The sequence below is a fragment of the Sapajus apella genome, unplaced genomic scaffold (genome assembly GCF_009761245.1).
Source record: "Sapajus apella isolate SASKATOON/1434 unplaced genomic scaffold, GSC_monkey_1.0 scaffold28, whole genome shotgun sequence".
Classification (NCBI taxonomy): Eukaryota; Metazoa; Chordata; class Mammalia; order Primates; family Cebidae; genus Sapajus; species Sapajus apella.
Genome location: NW_022436968.1, coordinates 16124572 through 16138090, shown reverse-complemented (window position 1 = coordinate 16138090; position 13519 = coordinate 16124572). Strand labels below are relative to the sequence as shown.

General features: G+C 37.1%; 1 protein-coding gene across 4 annotated transcripts in view; it reads right to left on the bottom strand.

Annotated features, from left to right (window-relative positions):
- TTN (titin) overlaps nt 1-13519 on the bottom strand; it is a 269746-nt gene that overhangs the window by 244430 nt on the left and 11797 nt on the right. For 2 of the 4 annotated variants that reach the window (XM_032293067.1, XM_032293068.1), the window contains exons 7-20: nt 12881-13211; nt 12363-12515; nt 11363-11503; nt 10040-10165; nt 8674-8811; nt 7931-8068; nt 7316-7453; nt 3743-4036; nt 3515-3637; nt 1944-2225; nt 1622-1687; nt 736-994; nt 471-534; nt 144-359 (exon numbers count right to left, since the gene is read on the bottom strand). In XM_032293067.1, the coding sequence (XP_032148958.1) occupies nt 144-359; nt 471-534; nt 736-994; nt 1622-1687; nt 1944-2225; nt 3515-3637; nt 3743-4036; nt 7316-7453; nt 7931-8068; nt 8674-8811; nt 10040-10165; nt 11363-11503; nt 12363-12515; nt 12881-13211 (2469 nt within the window). The remainder of the gene's footprint in view (nt 1-143; nt 360-470; nt 535-735; nt 995-1621; nt 1688-1943; nt 2226-3514; nt 3638-3742; nt 4037-7315; nt 7454-7930; nt 8069-8673; nt 8812-10039; nt 10166-11362; nt 11504-12362; nt 12516-12880; nt 13212-13519) is intronic. The other 2 variants (XM_032293071.1, XM_032293069.1) reach the window with 2 other exon arrangements.

Sequence of the window (13519 nt, the reverse complement as noted above, 5' to 3'; positions counted from 1 at the left end):
ATGTAAAAATACCTGAAAACAAACTAAGGCTCCACAATGAAAGAGCCTACGTTCAAGGTTGGTGGGGTAAGTAAATTCTACTTTAGGCTTCATGCATATATCATACAAGTCACAGGGAATTCTATGTTCAGACATCAAAATACCTGTATCCAGTGGTTAGAGGAACACCAGATTTTTTCCAGTACACATGGGGCTTTGGGTTGCCGCCAACTTGGCATCCAAATACCACGCTCCCACCTTCCACCAGTTTCTGGACCACTGGTTTTGTAATAAAATAAGGCGCAGCAGGTTCTCCGGGCCCTGCTTGTTCCTCTGTGATGCTAGTATCCGTCATAACCACATCTCTTGACTCAACAAAGCTGGAAAGAGAATTCCCTTCATATTAGCTTCTGGGTTGCAATTTGCCAATACTGACGGGACTGAAAATCAAAATTTTACTAGAACAGCTGCTAATTAGCAAAATGTTTTACCGTTTCTCTTCTGCGGTAAATTTCTCAGTCATGGCTGTGGTTTCTTTTTCAAATTCTTCTGACACTAAAAGAAGACAAAAGTTTCTCCTTGAAATGAGATGTCCAGTGACCCCTGCTTAGCACTGAGCGTTAAATTGACCACATAATCTAACCCCCAGTTCCCAAAAGGGACAACATTTCAAGGTGTGCAGAAACTGTACTGTGGAAGAGTGTCAGGTGAGAGTGATGGCACGTGCATTAGGACTGTGGGAGGTTGGCCACTAACCCTGCACAGCCAGATAGCAGGATGTGCTGACGGTTCCGGCCTCGTTTACGGCACTGCAGGTAAATCGCCCACTGTCTTCCGCAAATGCTTCACGAATCATAAGCCGAGCGATTCCACTCTGGAAGGTTATCTGGAAGTCAATGGAACTTTCGATTTGGTAGTCTTCCCTATACCATGTCACTGTTGGGGATGGGTATCCAGAGATGTGGCACTCCAAGGTGACAGATTCACCTTCAATGACAGTCACGTTTTTTAAGCCCTGAAGAGAGGAGGAAAAAGAAATAATGATATGTGTGCATATTGATTAATCATTTCTGTTTTGTAACAGATGTGGAGCCTGAACTCACACATTTCAACCACCACAAAATGGCCTTTTCATCAGGACTCCAGAAATAGTAGTAGAGAGACTAATATTTATATAATATACTAATATATTAGTAAAGAGCTGTAAGGCTCAATAGCAAATGCTACCTGTGCAACAAAGCTTTGCGACAGTATCACCTATTGGAATGAATCTATCCCTTTCATGGATTCTCCTTGTGTTGTGGTACATATCACCTTATATATTTTATTATGCTTGTTTATGTACATTTTCTCTGATGGCAGAGAAAATATTTCACAGAGGGATGAATTGGTCTTTATGTCTCCACAGCTCCTGCAATAATGCCTTCTGCATATTAGAAGCTCATTAAATCTTTTGAATCCATTATGTACCACACATAATTCCCCTCTTCCTTGCCAAACAATGTATGGTCTTAAAATGAGCATCTGTAAGCTCACTAATGTCATTTTTGTATTAGTTTGAGAAACTAATCTTTGCAAACGTGTATGAAAAAGATTTGAATAGATATTAATAGGGTCCAACATAATCAATATCTTTACTCACCGAGACCAAAGTTGGTGGAGTAACAGGAATTTCAACAGGTGCAGGTACTCTTGCTGTTTCTGTTACCTAGATTATTACAAATGACATTACAAAATGCTCACGAAATTAAGGTTAATCTCATAAACTCTTAGCTCATGCAACATTATAAATATAATTTGAGAAAAATATCTCTAACCCATACTATGCTCCATAAAAATCAAGTCTGAGTGCAGTAAAGGAGAAAGGCAAGACTCTGCTGGCTACTTTTCAGTACAAACTGGCCAACCACCTGGCCCTGCTTAATGGGAGTAGACCAAGCAACAGCGGGTAACCAGTGACCAACCTTGGCTTCACGCCCGTGCAGTACTTCAAAGCGCTCTTCACGGATGGTGGTGCCAGTGATGCTCATCCCTACTTGCTTTTTCACTTCAACATCAGCTTGACTCTTGTACGTATCTGGCGTGTCAGTGAAGGGGAATTGTGGCGAAGGGGTGGGCTCTGCCCTTACTCTAGTCTCACTGGGCTTCACAGTAGGAGCCTTCACCGATTTGGTGATCTTCTGAGCAGAAGATGCGGCTGACAACTCTTTTTGTAATGTGGCAATAGCACTACCGGCTATTGATGCCTACGTGGGAACAGTCAGAAAATAAAGTCACTTAACCATCCTCCGAGTCATCATTCAGAAGTGTTTTGCCACTAACACTCTTGGACTGAGTCGGTCCATTTTTTAATGTTCTCATTATCACTCTTATGGTTAGAGATAAGAAAAGTCAGTTAGAAATAAGCCAATTATAAAGCTCCTTATCATGCCTGTTATTTGTAAAACAAATTTTAAAATATCCTTTTAAAAAGCTGTGTTAAGAACTCCTTATTTTATAGCTTTGATCATAAAAGGACAGGATATTCTAAAGCTTAGTCATGAATTTTCACCTAACCATTCTAATGAATGCCACTTTTGAAAATACCACAGTGGGAGATTCAAAATTAAGAAATTATTAAAATTGTTGGTAAATTCTTAAGAGCTACTTTGCAATAGTACATTTGGGTTTTAGCCACAAATCTATGTGAAAGGTGAACATGGAGACATTCAGAAAAAATATTTTAAGTTTCTTTACTGTTTTTATTCTGTTGCAGTCTATGGTTATTTGGTCTGTAATTGGTTTTGTAATTTATGACAAATTTATAATTTTTAATCAAATATAGGTGTTATATGTAAAGTATAATTCTTTGAAGGCATAGAAGATTTGGATTCTATTTCTTAGATATATATAACAATAGTGACTAATATCAAGGATTTATTATATGCGGACAACTTGTTAAGGTTTTTATACACTTTTTACTTGCATTTTACATTTATGTTTACTTTCTCCTGATGACAGAGGTTATAAGGGGGAAGACAGGGCACGAATCCAGAGATATTTCATTCCACAATCCAACCCAACCACCATACAGTACCACCTCTCTATCTTGCTATACTGGGTATATGAATATATGATTTCTCAATGTCTGTCTTTATTATTGAAACACATTCACAGTTAAGTTACTCTGAAATGTCTCACAGCATAAGTAAAACTATGCTGTGTAATACACTACCTTTCACAAATCACTGGAACAATAGTAATCAGAACAACTGAGTTGGAGCTGTCCATGAAATGTGAACTAGAGAGAAGCCTATGTGGATTTGTGTCTCTGCAGTCTGTAAGATAACCTCATGTGACTCTAAGCTCACTCTCCTGGGCAACTTTCAGAAACCAAACCTTTGGGGAGTCTGAGCCCACTGTGAAAGCAAACACATACACAGACACACACCGCCAAAAAGAAGCCTCCATTGGCCTGCCGCAAAGATGCTTTATTTCACAAGTTAGATACTTATTTCCTTTAAACATTTCTGTATCATGCTCTTTAATTTCTTACCTCATATCCATGTTCTGTCTTAGGAACGGAAATTTTCGAAACAGTAAAGTGAGGGCTAGCTGTGCGGGGGCGTTTATCCACATGGACTAATCTTTCTGATGTTAGATCTGTAGTTGTCTTGATCTGCATTGAAATGAAACTCAGTGATACCATTTATCACCAGATGAGCACAGCAGTGAAGCTTGCTTTACCGTGAATAGGGTAAAAAGTCAGCAGGTATAGACTCACCTGTGATGATATGTGCATTCCCATTTGATCAGTAGTTTTGATATGAGTTTCAGAAGGAGCCTGGATTACTCCAGGCTTGACTGCTTTAGGGACAACATGGGGTTCTGAGGCTGGACGTTTGGGAGGCTCAGCAACCTTTGCGGCAGAAATGCGTTCCTTATATCCATACTCCAAAGTAGTCTGCTGAGCGTAGGATTCTTCAAGATGCCCAGGCTCTCTGGGCTCTCTGACTCGGGCCTGGTCTACTGCAGCAACAACTGTTGCTACAGCTTCAGCCTTTTTTCCAACGTCCGCCTGGAGACAAAGTTTCCAGAATTAATACATAGGAACATCGAGATCAGGCTGGAACATCTGCTAGGCATCAGGACAGGCAAATGTCTAAAGGCACGATAGGTAGATGGCATCCACATTATACAGCCGTGTTAATGTGTCTAGAAATGTGACTCAGAAACACTTTTAGGGACTTACTATTTCATTGCTTATTATATTGTACAAATGTCTATTTAAATACACTCTCTGTATATCTGCTTAATTAAACTAGACATTTAATCACATAGAGACAACATAGGACAATCACAATATAAATATAAAATCATAAGGAGATTTTGAAATTTTCTAGAAAATTTCCAGGCACATAGTCAATCAGCAATTGGAAAATCAGAATTTTGGAGGTGGTTATCTCCACTGATTATTTTTATTAACTTTATTATTATCTTTATTATTATTTTTATTTATTATTTTTATGACCATTTAGTGTTAATGCAGTGACAGCGATGATATAAGTGCACTCAAATACTGTCATCATCTCATCCAGAAAAATCAGTGACTACTGAGTTATATGGTTACATGCAAATTTGACATAACATGAAAGCTCATAAACACAGAGTGAGCACATGAATTTACTTATGATTCCCTAAGGGTAAGATTTATTTAATCTACTAGAAAATACCTTTCTTAAAACACACAGATGACCAAGAAAACCCCATGCAAATGAAAATATTGTGATTAAAATGAAAATGTTATCATGTTTGGATTCAAGAGAACAATCTTTCACATTGAAGTTTAATTTACTTTCATTATTATGGGGAGTTAAAGTGAAGAAGGAAACAATATTATTTTCTCATTTCTGAGTCTGATGAACATAAATGGAAACATAGTTTGCAGAGGAGTTTCTCTTTTAAAGAAAGCAACCTAGCTGATGTGGCTTAGATATTATGATTCTATGTAATACTTGGTAACAGCATACCACAAAAATCACATAGCCATGTTCATCCAGTGCATTGTAAAAGTGAGATTGGAAAATTTTATAGTATTCTGTTTTCTATACCTGTGAATACAATCTAGAATGCATCTGAAACATTTTTCAACGATGCAACTTGTATAGCTTTAAAAATTATTCTCTGAACCATTGAAGATATAAATGAGATTTTTCTGAGATGGAATTGAGCTGTTAGTGATCATGGGCTTTACCCAGGCCTTCCTTTTAGGAAGACACAAACAATTTAATCTGCCTTGAAAGACTGCAAATACCATCTTCACTTTGGATTACATCATCTCAGAAAAAACTATAAAATATACACGAGGCTTAGGTAAGTTAAGTTCGTCCATTTATTTGTTTCTTTTTTAAAAACTATGTTGGCCATAAGTTGACTTTAATTGTATAGAAATTTTAAAATGTTAACATTTTCAACAGATAATACTAAATAAATATACTTTTATATTTGATTTTACTTTGACTGTAAAGTGATCACATTTCCACTATCTCGTTTGAACCTTTTGGCCAGTCTGATATGAAGTAGGTTAAGTTTTAATTTCATTTTAACAATGATTAAAGTGGAATCAAAGAAAGTGTCATTTGACTAAATGTCACAAACTGAAGTATTTAAATTTTGTTCTTAATTTTAAACATATTGAAAAATCTTAATCATGGTAGAATATTTTAAATTGCGGAAGCATCTGTCTATTTTTTCTTCAAATTATTGTATATCAAATCTATTTACACATGCTTTTTGCTGGACTACGAATGAGTACACTGGTAATTTCTTTTATTTCTTAGTGGACTTCGATATTTCTCATATTTTTATAACCTGGAGAAGCAGGAAGACAAATTGGACTAGAATACTCCAATTCAAACCAGTTAAATGCTGAGAATAAATTTAGGAGATACAAGGAAAAGCATTATTTGGTCTGACTTTTCACTACTAGAAATGCTCACTGTTCAACTGGAGGACGGACAGAATCTAACCATCTTGACTGTTTAATTGATCAGTTAAGCAATTAGATGGAACACTAGAAGCACAATTCATGACAGATGAAAAGTTATGAGAGTTGATGATGAAATGGGATGAAACAATACTTTTCACCTCCATAGCATCAGCTTTCATCTCTTCTTGAAAAAGATGTATTTGTTCTTGTTTAATAGCAAATCCTTCTCTAGTCATTGGCAGTATGGCTGGCTCAGCAGATTTTGCAGTGGTAACTATTACTTTAGGTATAGACTTTTTCTTGGTTTCCATCCTTAGCTAATTTTTAACAAAAACAAGATAGTCAATTCATGACAAAACTTGAATGGAAACAAAATTAAAAAGTTAATCACTCAGGAAGTATGTTGCACAGTGGGATTTTTGTCATTTATGAGACTTCTGAAAGGCTGATATGCCATTAAAAATTAAACTTGAGTAAAGGTTTAAAAAGTTTATCTTAAATCACGTCTTAGAAAAAAAAAAAAAAAAAACAAAGCTGTAGAGTTAGAAAACCACACTGAAGGAAATACAAACAGGATTCAGGCAATCCTGCTAGTGAAACGAAAAAACTTTAGTTGCTAATTTTCAAATGGCATATTAGCAATAAAAAATACCATAGGTAAATGGCTCATTTGGGGTAAATGACAGAGTTATGGGAAACAGTTTAATTCATGGATATTTCATAGCTATAAATAGATACAATAACCTTTCATGGCTTATGTGTAATCGTTCCGGTTGGATACTTCCTTTTCTAGATTTTAATACCTGCATCTTGTTTAGCTTTATTGGGGGCTGCTATAGCAGGCACTATAATTTTCTCAGCTTATCTTCTAATCTGATATTTACAGGAGGATAAAAGATAAAGTTTCATACAAAGAAAATTATGGGTAATTTACTGAAATAAGTCTATACTCCATAACATAAGATACTGAATTTAGACCCCTCAAAACACACATCTTCTTGGCAGTAAGAGTCATCATTTTCTTATACAATTTTTGTGTTATTAAAAAATGTTCATGGGTCTCTTAAAATTAGCCTGCATGCAATTTTAATCAACTTCTGAAAGATTCCCAAATGTTAATAAAACATTGAAAATAATGGTGAAGAGATAAGTGGAGAAACGGATATGTAGTAATATTAACAATAATAAATAATTCTTTTTTTAGTTTCCAATTATTTAATTGTCTAAAAAATAAATTCAGTTAATAGTGACTCATACATAAGAAATTTAGAGATTTGATATTAATGTATTATAATAAGAGATTTCACATGAGATGTGGTATTAATGAATTATGATAGAAGATTTCACACTTGGAACAGCAATAGTCACCTTTCCATGGGTAACTTGGATTTGTTCTTGTCTAGTAGCCACAGTTTCTCTAGTTCTCAGTATCGTTTCTTGTTCTTTGGCTTTAGCAGTAGCAACTGCTATTGTAGACAAGGCAGTTTTCTCAGCTTCCTTTCTCATCTGATTATTACAGTAAAATCAAGATTTAAGCTGTACAGGGCTTCAAACACATATCGTATGACCCTTCCCCCTTCCTCATGGGGATGCAAGATGGTTATTCAGGGTTAAATACATAAGAGAAATTAACTTTCACCTGGCAATGCCTACATATCCTGACTGACAATCATGAAACTTAGAAATGTTAGCTGTTAAAAAACTCCAGATAAGCCCCTATTTTGCTTTTTAAAAAAATTAAGCTAAAAATGCTAATCTTCATGCAAAGAATAATGGTGAATAAAATGTATTACAGATGCTACCGATGGATGAAAATCAAACATGTAGATAAAATTAATGATAATCAGTCACACATTTACCATTTTGTTTTCAGTTAGGGATTTTAAAAGGAAAATACAGATTAATCATACCACATTGTAGTTAATAGTTTACTAGAAATTAGTTTTAAGATGAACTTTTCACAGCTCAAATATCTGTATTCACCTTTTCCTGAGTTATTTGAACTTGTTCTCTTTTGGTAGTAATGCCTTCTCTACTTCTTGATACTAAATCTTGTTCTTTGATTTTGGGTGTGGCAACTATAACTTTAGGTACCACTGTTTTCCTAGTTTCCTTCATTATCTGATCATACAAGAAAAAGAGTAAGAAAAGTTATTATATTCCATAAGCTTCTAATAAAAGAAACATAAGTCAAAAAGAAAGGAAGCAAAATTTCTTCCTATTCAAGGACATTTTAATTACACTAAAATATATCATTTGAGTTTCTTTGATCATCCATACTGTTTCACTGGCAAAAATATCAAAACAATAAGTCTGGTTAAAAAGAAATCAAATGTGATTAGCAATAAAAGACTAATCAGTGCTATTTTGTATTTTTCACATTTTTTAACTACACGAGACATTCCAGTAGCACATAGTTTTTTTTTTTTTTTGTTTTTTGTTTTTTTTTTTTTTTTTTTAGAGTATGAATTAACTTCTTTAAGGACATCTACTTCAATAGGAAGATATTAAAGTGATTTATTATATTAGCAATAAGCCAAAGAAAGTCTGAAAGTTAGGAATGAATTGGCAGTGAAAACTAGTTGTGTGGGAAAAGGAATTTTCTATTTGCATTATAAGAAGAGGTGGAGGTGAAGAAGTGATGGTTAAGATCCGTGATGAAAATGTAGGTGACTTGCAAATGAAATGGTGTGAGAGCGACTTTCACATTGGCAGGAAGTCATCACCTTTTCATGACTTAGGTGCATTTGATCTTGTTGTGTGGCAGTTTCTTCTTGAGCTCCCAGGATTGTTTCTAGTTTTGTGGACTTTGCAGTGGCAACTACCACCATGGATGCAGCAGTTACCTCAGTTTCCTGTCTTATCTGGTTTTTAAAGTAAAATAAAGATTTGAGTTTCAAAAGATACAAAAGAAATGGCAAGACATCCTTGAAACATTCAGTAGAATACAGAATGCTTAGTAGGGAAAGAGAAAATGTCAGATTTCCATTTTAGGGGCCTACACTTGTGCTTAAGACATAGACTTCTGCTTTTCTGAGGAATGGGCTTCTTTTCTGCCCAAATTGTCCTAGACCTGAAAATATCTCATCTTGAGACAGGTTGACATGTTAGGGAACCTGGTGGGTGGCTGCTGACAAGTGGCTAGAAAACTGTAGGCCAGCTGAACATGCCAGTCACCAGCATTGCAATGGCAATGGGGATTTCTATGCCTTTAATTATGCCAAGTAGGGTTCTTGCCGCATTCGAAGTGTATCACTCACAGTAAGAACAGAGAAATTCAGTCAGCAGCCTCTGGCAAGCCTTTTAAGTGTACAAGGTTCTCAATTGGACCTTTGCAGAAAAGTAGCTCTAAGATTAGCAAACAGCTTGAGTTCAAGAAGGATGAGCACATATGCCCTCTTCAACACGGAAGAATTCAAGATAAATGCCTCTCTCCTGACACTTAAAGGCTTGATTTCACACATGGGAAAGATGTGGATTTTGGTGACACTGAGATTGTCCTTACACAGCTCTAGGGCACAACAGCAGCAAACGCTTCTAGGTCACTGTTTATCAACCATGAATTGAAGGTTTTTTTTTTTTTTTTGAGGAAGTATTCACTATTCACTTTCTCTGATGTCCAGCATTTCCTCACTTTCTCTTGCTATTTATTCAGGGTGTTTATGGGTGATATGTGTGTGTGTGTGTGTGTGTGTGTGTGTGTGTGTGTGTTGTCTTACAATTATGTAGAGTTTGTGCATTACAATCTAAGTGACAGAGGACTTAGGCTATACACAAAGAACCTGACTGTCCTGGTGGGTAACTGGACTGGCACGATATCTATCTTCCATTTATGTTTGTTCTAGAAAGTTCATAGATATGCCCTGAAGTATTTTGGTAGACAGTCTCTTGAAAACTGATCAAGTGAGTGAGAAATAGTGCAGTGTGAACATAATTTCCATCCTGAGTTTCAATACTAGACATAGAGGAACAATGACAAAAACACACAACAAAAGACTTTTCTATTGAGGGGTTTTGGTTATAAACTACCTGCAGCTGGCTGGAATGTGATATTGTCAACAAACTAGAAGATATTTACAAAATCAGACTTACTGTTTCTTGAGTTACTTGTTTTTGTTTTGTAGTAATTTCTCCAGAAATTCTAGTTTCTTGTTCTTTGGCTTTAGCTGCGGAAATTACTACCTTTGGTACAAATGTTTTTTCAGTTTCTTTTCTTATCTGTAATCAATGATTAAAAAATAGTTATTTCCTGATACTCAATGAAATGCTATGGTGTTTATTAAATATAACAACATAGGAATTTGATGATGTAAAATCCCCTTTCTGGAGATGTCACTAAATAAAATAAGTAATCTCTTGTTCATAAGTAAGATCATGCTCTTTCTCTCCCTAAACCCGGAAATTAGGTAGGCTGCTTAGAGGAAAAAAAGTTGAATTCAACACTTTGTTTTGAACAGAAGAATTGTAGTCTTCTTTAAAATGACTTCTAATTTTTATAAATAAATGTATGGCAATATTATTCTGTACTAATTCTGTCATCTAAAAGTAATCTTAGAATATATATTAGAATAGAAAGCTTTAGAAGTAATTTTGTCTGATCTTTTTATTTTACATGTGAGAAATCAAGCATGTATAATTTATAATCTATATTTATACAATATTTTGGTTTTGCCAGTTTTCCTAAATACTGTGAGAAATGCTGTTTCCATCTGGGCACCTAAGATATATGTGTATGTAGGGGGACAGTTTTCTCCATTTGCCTCTTTGCCGTTCTCAAAAATCTCATCACTGAAACACGGGATCCCTAGGCTGAAAGAGACTTGAAAGTTCATCTTCTCAAACCACCCGACAACTGGCTCACCGGCCAAGAGCTCTCCTAGCTGGCCTTTCCCAATCTGTCCCCAAATGCTGCTAATCATGGGGCTGTCCTTTTCATCTTTTTTGGTCATTTGGCTTGTTAAGGCCATGCTGTTCATTTCACTTCAAACTCATGTGCAAATGTCTTTCAAGGAGCCAGGAAGCAGTTGCTAAGATTTCTAAAGCAAAGTGAGTTCAGCATCTTTTCCACTCTTCCCCATTCCTGCTTCAGCATCTATTTCTTCCTCCTGGTTTTACCCAACTGTCCTCTCCCTATAGTCATATACTTAGTGCACTCCCAGATCAGTGTGGTGAGACTCTTGTTTCTACTCCTGGTGTAGGTTCACAGAGTTCTCGTTCATCCTCACAAGGGGAGCATTCAGGGACACTACCAGACTTTGGTATCCAGTCCCAGAAATGTACACATGTAACAAGGGGAATTCATTAGTGTGCTAACAACTGTGTGGCCCAAGAAACTACACCCTGCACGGTAAAGATGATTGTCTGTGTTGACCCCACAAGAACCTCAATGAATTTCAAATCAAAACTCATTCTCACCTGCTCATGAGTTACGTGCATCTGCTCTTGCTTGGTGGTAATTACTTCTCTGGTTCTGGATTTTAATTCTTGTTCTTTGGCTTTATCGGCGGTCACTACTACCTTAGTTACAGCAGTCTTCTCCGCCTCCTTTCTTACCTGCTTTTCATAGAGGAAAGGAAGGAAACACTTTAATCATCTTATATTAAAAAAAAGTTCAAGACCAGCCTGGCCAACTTGGTGAAATCCCATCTCTACTAAAAAATACAAAAATTAGCTGGGTGGTGGCACACACCTGTATTCCCAGCTACTCGTGAGGCTGAGGCATAAGAATCACTTAAACCCAGGAGGCAGAGGCTGCAGCAAGCCGAGATAATGCCACTGCATTCCAGCCTGGGCAACAGAGCAAGACTCCGTCTCAAAAAACAAACAAAAAGTTACAATAGTATATCATGATTGAGACATAAATGTCACACAAGAAAGAATAAGGAGGAAAGCTAGAATGAGTTTAAGCTATAACAGAAAATCTATTCAAATATGAGGCAGAACATTATCCTTGATTTATAACACTGTTCAGCTGTGAATCAAGTGTCATGTTTGTTTTGAGAAAAGTAAAAACAAAAGTCCTTTCGGGAAACTTAGAGAAATGGAATGCCTGCCCTGAAATAGTAGTTTCCATGTCCAGTGAGTGCAGTGATCAAGCTCAGGAATTGACTGGTCTCTATTTCTCCGACCACTGTTTGCCTTCTTACCTTGAATATCATAGTTGACTTTTGCCTGCTCGTATAGCCCAGGTATTTCTGGCCTACTCTGCTCTTGTGATATTCACCTTGTCAACACCTTTGGTATCTCAGATCACCTTTTGCTCAGAAAGTTCTAAAAGTCTGGGCCCTGCTGGGCTCAAGGCTGTCTTCAGAATGATTTGAGCATTGCTGCACGCAGAGCTCAGTGGATGGTGGTTGAGTAAACGTGGCTTGAAGGACGCGGCTCTGCGGGTGCCCCGTGGCAGCCTCACACGTACCTGTTCTTGAGCAGGTTGGACATGCACAGCAGTCGTGGTTGTCCTCTGAGCAGTCTGCTCTACAGCGCTGATCACTGGTTCTCTCACTCTGGCCATATCAACCGCAGCAACAACAGTCGCAACAGCTGCACTTTTGTCAGCATCTTGTTTCACCTAGATTAGACACGACCAAGTAGATTACTTTTTTTTAATGACCTGCCCAGTAGAAAATAAAAAAGCACACTGGAACCTGAGCTACCTAGAACAAAATACACTCATACATGAGCATTTATTATTGCCAAGATATGGAGACTGCATCATTAAAACCTGTATTTTATGGAAACTTCACAGATTGGAGCTTTTGTCCTAATTGAAATGGTTTTACAAAGCATGACTACCAAATCTGGTCTTCAGTTGCTGCTATATTTTTATGTTCATATGCATTTTTCCTCCAATTTATACAGACTGAGTTTTATGTCAGAAATTGTCGGAGAAACCAGAATGTGAAATAAGGAAAAACAAAACCATTCTAACAGTACCTCTTTAGTGCCAGTGGCGACAGCCCCTGCTGCGTAGGTAGCACTGGCTGACACACTGGCTGCAGCGCCCGCAGCGCCACTGACGGTCACTTGCTCCTGGACACCGTATCTCCCTTCCCATCTCTCTTCTGTCCTGATCTGAGTAGAGCTTGTCAGTGTTGTCTCTCTCATCTCAGCCTCAGATGAGGAGGCCACGTAGCCCTCTTGCTTCCAAGGGGGTGGCACTTCGGCGCCTGTGGCCACAGCAGATGTCTGAGTCTTACGCATGAGCAATGGCGACTTAACAGACCTGATGGGGGATGTGGAGATTCTTGCTGCCGGAGACACGGACCTGAAAACCAAAAGGCGGAGGTCAAGAATGCCAAAGCAAGAAACTCCAATAGGGATAATCAGATGTGAATCATGGGATGAAAATCTCTAAGTGCTTTAAGGCAGAGTTTTAAAATGTGTGCCTCCATAACCTATTCAGAGGGTAAATAATGTACTTGGAAGTAATTTGTTTTAAATCTCAATAAACATATTATCTGCTGTAACCCTGTAAGAGAAGCAGCTTTAATTCCAAATAAGCTACAGACTTTGTGCCCCGCATCTTCTTACATTAAAAAAAAAAAAAAAAAGTCGCAACAGAAAAAAGGTGCT